The sequence below is a fragment of the Opisthocomus hoazin genome, chromosome Z (genome assembly GCF_030867145.1).
Source record: "Opisthocomus hoazin isolate bOpiHoa1 chromosome Z, bOpiHoa1.hap1, whole genome shotgun sequence".
NCBI classification, from domain to species: domain Eukaryota; kingdom Metazoa; phylum Chordata; class Aves; order Opisthocomiformes; family Opisthocomidae; genus Opisthocomus; species Opisthocomus hoazin.
Window position 1 is genome coordinate 58,417,438 of NC_134454.1, and position 10,718 is coordinate 58,428,155.

A 10,718-nucleotide genomic window follows, 5' to 3' on the forward strand; every position below is an offset into this window, starting at 1 on the left:
GTATTCATCCAGCAGGTGGATGTATATTTGGCTTGAGATTAGCAGTAAAAAAAAGCTTGTGTAGGAGAAACAAGCTCTTGAAGCTGTGCAATGTCAATAGTTCTACTACGCAAAGCATATCAATTTCTGCTAAACTAAGCTTTAAACTGTCTTGGAGATCGCTACTTACTCAACAAACTCTGGGAGTCTTTTAACTTGATGTCCCTTTGCAGTTGTCAGTAAAGAACTTCTAGTTTTGGCCTTTGCTTTGGTAGAAGGGCAAGGTCACATGTTCAACTTTGCCTCTCAGGCTGACCTTTTCTAGCTGGAGATTCAAATGAGTTTTCTTGCAGGAGGCTTTTGTTCCTTGTTAAGAGTATTTGTGCGATGCCTGCATTAGAGGGAAACTTTGAAGCTGGCTCCATAGTAAGTGGAAAAAATTGCAGTATGATTGTTTTAAACATCAAATATGCAGCTTTCAAGGGTTGGAAAGACACTATGGCAATAAAATGCTTAACAATCTGTGACGTATTAGACCAGAAGAAAGCCTCTGGATAACTTCCGATAGCCCTCCTTGACCTTTCTTCTCCAAAAGAGAGAATTCCATATTGTAAATTGAGACTTCAGTATTCCATATTGTTTGGAATAGGTTTTATTTGCTGAAATGGAGAAGAAAACTGAGACTACCTGTAGTGCCGTAGGCAACAATCCTAATCACAAGACTAGAATATCTGGTCACTGAATAGTGGAAGAAGTGCATTAGTTACTATACTAGCTAATGAAGACTGTGCTGTGTTTGGAAAATGGGCATCAAAACTGACTTTCTGCTATAAGATTTCCTGCCTTTCTGTATTGGAAGGGAGACTTAAACACTGGGAGGAAAAAAACCCCAACTATTTTTTCAAAATTTTATGCCATATATTTAATGTAGTTGTCTGAACTGTTAAAGGCTGTTAGATTTTGAGCGGGCAAAGCACATGCAGTGGCCATTTACAGAAACAAATAAGTGATATTGAGGACCTTTTAATGTCTTCCTAACTTTGAGGAGCTACTAGCAAAGCACCTGCAGTTTTCTTATGGTGATTCTCTAAATGGCCACACTGCTTTCTGCATAACTCACTCATACCGAATCTAATAAAATTTCAGCAGCTTTTGTTGGGAGTGTGAGTGTGATATCTGACGTACTTGAAGCAGGATGGAATCTGCAGAGAGTGGTGAAACTATGCTTTAATTCTTGGCTTTGCTTTTTTTTCATGCTATCACTTGTTACCTTTTTCTTTGGTAAGTAAACTACAGCTTTCTCTATGTTAACAGAATGCAGAAGCATTTTGTGTGGTGCACCTGTGTGGTATACACTTATCTATTTCATGTAACTTCTTGCAACAATTTAGAAGCTTAGCTGTCTTATATTCAGTACTGGCAAATTTATATGCTAAATGGTGATGCTAAAGTAGATAACCTTTACCTCAGTGGTTTCTCGTAGACTTCTGTAACTGGGATAAACCAGACTTGGTCATGAAGATGAACTAAAGGTTCTAGCGTTCTTACATGTGACAGCTTAATACCACTCAGCTTTTGATACATATGTGACTTTATTTCATTGAAAGTATTGGGCAAAAGGGACATCTTCTAACCCTTTATGAAATAGTATTTGAGAACAAGTCCAGAAAATTTGAAATCTGTGTTGAATGACTTGAAAAGGAAACAAGCCAAACTTCATTGTATTAGTGGACGCTGAGTAGCAATTAGCTTTACCAAACTGTAGCTGAAGGAAAAGCTGGAGAGAAAACTTCCTTTTGTGTGTGGTAACTCTTCTAAGGCTACTGTAGGATAGACTACAGAGGATGAGTGTTTGAAAATGACTTCTCATGTGTGTTTCAGAGACTTACTTTGTACTGTTAAAATTTTTTTGTCAATTAAACTGTAAACTGCATAGCTATTTCTGAGAAGTTAAAATTCTTTGCTACCAGCTGGCTTCAAAATAATAACCAGATATGATTCCCTGGCTACTGAGATTTAATATTCACTGTAATTTGCAAATAGCCTTCGTTTTGTTTAGTGGTTAAATGGCTAGGAGTTATTTTTGAGGGCACAACAGAGGTAAAATACAATGTTTGAAAACCTCATTAGGTTAAAATTATTCTTCTCTGAAACTGATTACTCATTAGAATATTCTTCAGAGCAAAGCATGTCTTAATTTATTTTACTGTTGCTTCCTGAGAATGCTTTTTAAAAGTATGATTAGAAAATCTAAGCTTTTCTTCATTGGGATTAGACTTTTAAGTTTTATAATGACTATAGAGGAGGTGCTGTGTGCTTCTCAGCACAACGTGTTGTGACACAATTTTCTTTTCTGTAGTCTTTGATATGGTTAATGTAATCAAGTAAAATCCCCACCCTTGAATACACTTTTGGGGTGTGATTTCTTTTTTTTTTTGAGAGGACTTGTGATGCAATGAACTCTGGAAGTCCTACTTCATCTTTTTTTAATATAAATTGTGTTTTAGATATGACACACTGGGGTTTTAGATCATCTTCACTGTGTGTATTTTGAAACAAAATTAACGCAGTTTTAGTCCTTTCATTATTCATTAGAATTTATTAGAAACCTTATACAGAAAACCAGAAACCTGAATTCTCTAAGGCTCTGCATAGCAGAGGCAAAACACTGTTTTACACAGGCATTCGTTCAAACTATGTGCCATGCATCTGCGTTTTTTCCTCCTGTTTCTTTTCTCGGCTGCCTCTGAACTTACTTGTTACAATGCCTTGGCTTTTTTCTGGCTGTCATCTCTTCTCTCAGTTCTTGTGCATGCTTACTGTTAGAGGTGTTAAGTGGCTGAACTAATGTTATTTCAATAGCTTATGTGTACTTATTGCACACTAATTGATTCGGGAAAACTTGTTTGGGTGTGCATTTCTATAATTGCATCCAAATCTTGAACAGTTCATTTCTTCTTAGAAGTGGTGCACTGTCTCCGAAGAGGACATCTATTAGCACGAGGCCCTCGGCGAGAGGCGGCAGAGATCGTTTTACTGGTGAATCATACACAGTGTTGGGTAAGATGAACTTCTTCTGTTAGAGGTGTAATGCTGTGGAAAGGCAGATTAGGTAAGAATCTGATGGAAAAAATTTGTGATTGTTCAAGGCTATGTACTTGATGCTGTACTGTACAGAGGCAGTTTTGCCTATATAACACCAGAATTTTGTGCTATAGCATCTTCGTCTCTTGAGGCTCTTTGTTACAAAGCTCTTAGTGACTGACATTCACTGCTATTAAATGTGAATTGATGTTAAATGTATCTTGTCTCAATGAGTATAAGTAAAAACTGTCTCATTATTTTTGTAGTCATATTCTATTTTCTTGTACTTTTTTTTTTGTTCCTTATAGTTCAGATTTTTGTGTTTCTGGTTGTAGCAATTAAATGTATTTTTTTTCGCTAGGAGACACCTTTATTGAAAGAGGACAGCATTACTGGGAGGTGAGAGCCCAGAAGGACTGCAAATCCTACAGCATAGGAGTAACATATAGAAACCTGGGGAAATTTGACCAGCTGGGAAAGACTAATTCAAGCTGGTGCATCCATATCAACAACTGGCTGCAAACCACATTTTCAGCAAAACATAATAATAAAGCCAAGACTCTAGATGCACCTGTTCCAGACAGAATAGGAATATACTGCGACTTCGATGGAGGTAAATCACAATCTTACAAGATTTAGCTACAAACTTAGCTGTCTATGTCAAGCTGAAGCAGTACAAGGCTAAAGTAGTACATTACTTCCAGACTGATATAGTCCCTTATGAAAATAAGGCCCAGAGCTGTTTGTGTATTAGTGTTTGTCATGCCAAATGACCAAGTTATACAACAATAGCATTTAAACATGTATTTCAGCTTGTTTTCTGCCTTCTTTAGGTCAGCTCACATTTTACAATGCAAACTCAAAGGAGCTGTTACACACCTTCAGAACAAAGTTTACCCAACCATTACTACCAGGCTTCATGGTCAGTATCTATAAATTTTGTGCATTTTCTAGCACTTAATTCAGTTTACTGAAGACTTAGTTGTTTTTTAAAGGAGAAAACTGGGAGCACTCTTTTTATTTGACGAAAGATTTTAAAAAATGTTTAACTTTTCTTTTTGATTTCATGTGATGCTTATAATAGCGCTCTCAATAGGACAACTCTACACCTGGATGTCTCAGCTGTGTAAATAAAAGTCATTAAATTTTCGTAGGATAAGTTAATAGCACATTCTGGTAGCTGATGAGCCTGCTACAGTAATTGATCGGAACTGATGCAGCTAGGAGGTCAAGATGCTGCGAGCTGTCAGAGCAGGTGTCATGAGACAGAAAACACTAGATGCTTCCCTCTGAAATACAAGACTCTAGCTTTCAGATCTTTGAAAGCTCAGCAGGATTTTCTTACCAGTCATTTCACTGGTCTGCGTAACTTTTTTTGTGGCTCTAAGCTAATCGGTGAAAACTTGCTGCAATTTAGAAGACTCAAACTTTGCAAAAGATGTACAGGAAAAGGATTAGTTACTGCGTATTGGTTTTCCTGTAATGATTTCAGCAATTTGTTTAACTAAATTTGGAGGCCTCAGCTGTGGTATAAGGTGCCATCATATGCATCATATGTTGGGAGCACGGTACAGATGTGGGAAAACTTAGGAATCTGGAGGAGGTTAGCATGCTTGTTCATACTAACAACTCAGCTGCTGAGGCACTGATCCCTAGCATCTTGTAATTCAGTTCATAGAAAACACAGCATGGTAATTTTAAAATGTGATTAGGCCAATTAATAAAGTTGTTATTCTTTTGGTCATGGAGGAATGGAAAAACAGTAACTTGCCCAGGCAGCTGTACACCTAGCATTTCCAAACAACAGATTTTTCACTTTTATCAGGCAGAATTCCTTTCACAATTTCTGCTGTTGGCTAGAGGTACTGACAATAGCAGTCTAGATTTTCGATAGCTATTTATTTGGAGGTTGTTGTCCGAAAAGCAGATTATTTTACCCAGTGTGTAACCCTCACACACTCAGGAGAGATATTGTTTTATTCAGGCCTGGGTGCTCAATGGACTTTCCACAAATCAAGCACACCCAATGCCGGCTTCTTTGTTACATTTATACATTAAATTCATGCATATTCTACCTGTCTAATACATATTCATTCTGTTCTACATAAGATGTGCAAGTGCATGGCATCATTCTTCTTGGCTCCTTTTCAGACCCCTCTGTGCATGTCTTCCTCCTTTTCAGGGGTCTCTGGTGGTCCTCGGTGGTCTTTCCGGATGAAGTAACCTAACTCGTTTTGTCCATGTATGGTCACATGTCACCTAAGGACAACTTCAGTCTACTTTCTCTTGCCAGCTTTCTTTCGTTCCGTCAAGCAGGAGAATTTGTCTTTGATTAAACAGATGGTGTAGATGGCCAAGATCTCCTGTCTCTAAGTTTAGGGTAAACGTTAACATAATTCTGGTCATGCACTACTTGATCAAAGGGACATTACTTAAACTATACCCCTTCTTTCGGAGGGAAGAACTTGTCCTGTTACAAGGTGACTAAGCAAGTTGCCTTACGGCTCCTTTTCAACATATGTGTAACAGAATAGCTTCAGAACTGCTGGGGTATGTGTGTTAGTTGTCCCTCTAGCATTGCTAGGGTTGACTCATTAAGTCAGTTCTTAGGGTATCCAAGGAGACATTTGCTTACCACACTGCATCTCATACAGCCCCTAATACTTGTGACAGCCCCTAATACTTCGTGCTAGCAGTTTTGCAGACACTACTTGGGTTAGCCTGAACAGTTAAAAATGACAAGCTACTTAATTACAGCTCTCAAATTTATGCGTAAACATGGAGATACATGAAAGAATGTAACTCAGTTGTAGAATAGAGGTCACTAGCACCTGTGCCTCTGAAGCTTCTCAAAACTTTATTTTTTGTACTGTGTTTACGTTGACATCATTCTGCTGTGTCATACTAAAACTAAGTATTGTTTTCAGACACTGGAGCGTAGTGAGAGTATTGCTTTTCATTGTCATTCTAAGTACCGGCTGCTAGCCCACTGGTTTTCCAAAAGTTTTCCTATTAGGAGCAGGTCTTTTAGTATTAGATCTTAGACTTGGTTATAAAGTTGGAGTCATAAAGCATAGTATGTGAAACTACTATCTTAGACTTTACAGCCTTAAATATTAGCTTCTGTGTGATTAGAACATTTTACAAAGTGATGTGACTAGACAGCAAGAGAGAAGACAAATGCAGCTGCAGGATAAGTTTTGTCTTAGTTCCGTTGTGGGATGGAAGAACAGATATGCAGATGCTTCCTAATACTGATTTTTTTTTTTTTCTTTTTCCCTGCTGTTAGATCTGGTGTGGTGGGCTTACAGTGAGTACCGGATTGCAGGTGCCAACTGCTGTGAAAACACTCCAGAGAAGTGAAAATGGGTTGAGTGATTCAACTAGCAGCCTAAACAACATTGCCTAGTAATGTCTATTAAACACTTCGATTGCTGGATGGGTGTTTTTTTTCTGTGTAGCTGCTACTCACAGAAGCTTGTGAGCATTGGATTAAACTGGGTTTGCTACCTACTGCTGTTTAAGGCCTGGGTACTAATAGTGCAAAAGTTTAGGGCTAAAGTGTTAGAACCTACTGTGAATCCAGACAGAAATGTCAGACAGAAAACTCAACTGTTGCATATTTGAAAAATAAATGGAGAAATCAAGACCTGTAACTATGTACTTTTCTATTACTGTATTTAAGCATTTTATTATGGACTTGAATATTAATTGTTATGAATATTATTTTTCTATGAAGAATATAACAAATACCATTTTCTTAGCTCTACTAACATGAATTACTTGACTATATTTTATTATTACTGGGCTTCCCATTAGAACCTGTGATATCAAACATCCGTTTCAAAAGAATACTGATTTACTAGTATAACCTGGCAAAATATCACAGCAGTATGATTTCAAAAAAATATTATGAGAAGTTGTAGGCCTGATGTGAAGAAACATTAAGACCACTTTTTCTGTGGTGAAGTAACTTTTTTCTGATAGAAAATCCTCCTATTTCCCATGAGTAACTCATTTAAATATCACATATTTAGAGTTTGGCTCCCATTTATCACAAATTACAGAAAATATGAAAATTAGAAGGTATTTAAAAACACTCGTATGTCCTCAATGAAGATGCAGTACGATAGCCAGCCATTGAGCTAGGAACCATTTTAGGTAAAAGGTCCAAAACCAAAAATCCAGAGCTTTTTGGAAATGACATGGTACTGCTCTCTCAGAAGCTCTTAGTTTTTGCTTGGCTTTCCAGTTTTGTGGCATTTTTCTAATTAGATTCTGATAATCAGCAGTTCTCATTGTTCATCAGATATGAATGACAGACTGAATTTTTGTCTGCCGGTAGCAAAGCTGCAGTGCAGCTGAGGCTGGGGACAAGGGTGTGAGAGCTTCAGTTTAGATGCATCTCCCCGGAGGAGGTTGGGGGCGGGGGTGGCTATTGTTGAAACATGTTTCAGCTTTTTCTCAAGCCACCTTCAGGGCTGGCTAAGACTTCTCAAACAGCTGTGTCAATGTCAAAGCTGGCTTTGAGTAGAAGCGGCACTGAACTCCTGGTGGTAGAGCAGTACCCTCTGAGCCCTGACGTGCATTTTTGCTACCTGTTTTGACTAGCCTAAGGACAATTACTGGAACTTTCTGGACAACTAGCAAAGTCCAGAAATTGCATGACTTCTTTATTCAGCAGAAATGTAGCCTTATGTATTTTTTTATATATATTTCCTGCTCTTCACTGGCTGGCTTGTACCATGTGACCTCTGTGTGTGGCTATGAGACTTGACTTTCAGAGGATCATATTCCAAAGGATCTCTTCAGAGCCTCCAGCTGAATGCCTTCCCCTTTTTTAGGGGCAAGAAAAAACTGGAAAGTAAGCAAATGCTTTGTCAGGTAACATACGATCTGCTTCGATTTGCTGTTTTCGTTGACAAATAAAGTGAAATTTTGAGCCCGGGTATTCCGTTATCTCAGGTCCTCATTGGAAGCTTAGTAATGGTAGTTGAAAGATTCATAATAGTGGGAGAGCTAAAAAAAAAAATTCGTGTTATATTCTTCGTGGAAAATGTTAACTTTTCAGTGAGAATTACCTATGTGTTATATACTGTTTAAATCTGCTTCCTTCCCTCTAATTAAAGTCCAGGAGCCTAGAAATAATTTTCAGATATGCATTTGAATTGACTGTTTCCTAACTGAAGTTTTTTTTTTTTCTTGATACTGTGTGAAAACTGGTTCAACTTCATGCTGCTAGGGTCCAGAATGAATTGGCATCTTTCCTACAGGGCCAAAGTATTTTTTCTTCTGTTGTATAGCTTTTAGTCCCTAAAAACAGAACCATGTAATCATGTTAAATCTTGTGTCAATGCGTCCTTTGTGTCCATCAAGATTTATCAAGAGGAGGAAAAATACCATGACACAACTCTTCATAAACTGAATGTAATGTTCAGTGGAAAACTTAGATTTTCTTCTTAATACCTGCTCTAGAAATTTTTTTTTTCTCTTGAGAAATCATGAAGTTGACAGAATGGTTGAGCCCTTAAAATGTTCATTTCATACCTGGAACTTGAGCATCTCTAAATACTTGCATTGTGAACGAAGTTAGCTGTAATCTATTCTGCAGAGGGAAGTGTAAAACAATTCTCAGTTTAACTGTACCTTCCTCTGCCAGTTTAGTGTTTTGTGTCTTGGAAACAAAGACCTTGGAAGGTGATGTGGTTCGTAAATGAAAGGTGTCTGAATCTCTTTCACGCATTATCTACAGATGTTGTTATTATCGAAGTAATCTGTGTAATCTTAAGTATTTCTTCCTTGTTTTTCCCTTCAACTGCAGTGAATACCTGCCTGGGAGTTCTAGGGGTTCAGCTGCTACGAATTCAGTGGTATGTGAGGGAGTGAGACTTGCATGCTTGGAGCCTGGTGGTGGTTAGAGAGAGGAGAGTTAAGACAGATGCTTCTTGGTTTGAGACTTGTTCTGTTGAGTGACTGTGGTAAACAGACGTCGAACCAGGCTAGTACCTGTTCATGAGGCCTAGTTAACGGCTTGATCTTGGGTGTTCAGCTACAGTTGCTATTGAAATTGCCCTTTTTGGAAAGAAAGGGAATGTTTACGGTAAGCTAATGTGTAGTGAGAAAGAACCATGACTAATTTCCAACGTACGTGGGAGCATTTAAAAAATGACCTTTTTTTGGCAAGATCTAGTGTAGCCTACAAAGTAAATTTGAGATGCACAATGTAAAAATGTAATTTTTCTTTTAACACTTAGAAGAATGCTTGAAGTATTTCATACTGTGACTTGCGACTTGCAAGTTCTAGTTTGACTGATGTCCCAGCTGAACTTAACATGTGACTTTTTACCCTTAAAGGATGAATTTGTAATATGATAGTTTGCACAGATGTCAAATTTTTGCTGCTAATAGCTGGTCCAGTTGTTTTTTAGTAAATGGGGATATGAAGAATTGCCTTAAGCACTTCAGATTTTTCTTTCCGACTCTTTTCTGAGCTAGTGTCTGTCCAGTACCAGTATATTGGTGATACTTTGTTGCTGTTGGAGCACTGTTTCTACCTGCAGCTAGAGAGGGATGCATGCAGCCTGTGAAGTTACCTTTTCCTAGGGGAAGCCAGGGATTGGAGGGGCTGTGCTGTTCTCTGGCGATGGATTAGACCTCCCGAGGTCTGTAGTTTTGCCCTGTAGTTCGCACCAAGGGTAATATGCCTGCTGACCTTAACACCCCCTGAGCCCCCTCTGCTCTGGAGTTGATGCTGCTTGGTGGCAAGCAGCGTCAGGAGTTTTCTTCTGTACGACTGAAATCAGATTTGTTTTGTTGTTGTTTTTTTTTTTTTAAATGCTGATTACTGGTAGTCTTTCAGAGTTAAAATAACTTCAGAGTAACTTGTGAGGAACGGAAGGTTTCCCTTGAGTTGTTAATACATCAGACAAGTGCAGCTTTCGTTGTTTCTGTGGAAAGCTGTACGAACTGCAGACGGGGGTGTTAATGTCAGAAAGGATGATTTAAAAGCAACCACGTGGTGATGGGTGCTTCTCCAGCTACCAGACAGGGGTGGCAGAGGGTGGCAGGTTTTTTTCTCTAGGAATCCTCTGAGCACGGAAAGCAGAGGCTGATGTACAAATCCTGTTTCCCGTTTTCTGTTGCCGCGGTGTCCTGTTCAGAGCGGGGAAACGGCCCGGTTCCCTCAGGAAGACCCACCCGGCCGAGCAGTGTTTCCCTCCGGAGAGGGCCGCGGCCTGCGGCCATGACCCGTAGCCTGACAGACCGCGGCCCCGCGTTCTGCCGGCTGCTGCCCAGCCTCCTCGAACTCGGATCGTCTGGCGGCCCCCCTGGAAGGCGGAGCGGCGCGCGGTTCCCCTCGCCGAGCAGCACCGACCCCCGCTTCCCGCCGAGCGGCCGGAGCGGGGCCTGCCGTCGCCTCAGGAGTTCCGTCACCGCGAAGAGGGGGGGCCGCGGAGCCCGCGGAGCGTTTCGGTGTCTTTTGACTTGTGTGTGGTGCCACCTTTTCGTATTAATACAGACGTTTGGAATCCGACTCGTTTTGTCTTCCTTCGCGGCGAGGTTCGGCCGCCGGCGGGTCGGGGGGTGGCCCCGCGCCGCCCCAGCGCCGGGGCGGGCTCGGGCCCCGTCGCGCATGCGCGCAGGGCGGCGCGACG

General features: G+C 40.1%; 1 protein-coding gene across 5 annotated transcripts in view; it reads left to right on the forward strand.

Moving 5' to 3' along the window:
• The window catches only part of FSD1L (fibronectin type III and SPRY domain containing 1 like), a 34,527-nt gene extending 23,930 nt beyond the window's left edge, over positions 1-10,597 (forward strand). For 3 of the 5 annotated variants that reach the window (XM_075410598.1, XM_075410600.1, XM_075410602.1), the window contains 4 exons: positions 2,942-3,039; positions 3,425-3,676; positions 3,897-3,985; positions 6,353-10,597. In XM_075410598.1, coding sequence (XP_075266713.1) covers positions 2,942-3,039; positions 3,425-3,676; positions 3,897-3,985; positions 6,353-6,472 — 559 coding nt within the window. In that variant the 3' untranslated portion in view covers positions 6,473-10,597. The remainder of the gene's footprint in view (positions 1-2,941; positions 3,040-3,424; positions 3,677-3,896; positions 3,986-6,352) is intronic. The other 2 variants (XM_075410599.1, XM_075410601.1) reach the window with 1 other exon arrangement.
• Positions 10,598-10,718: the final 121 nt, after the last annotated feature.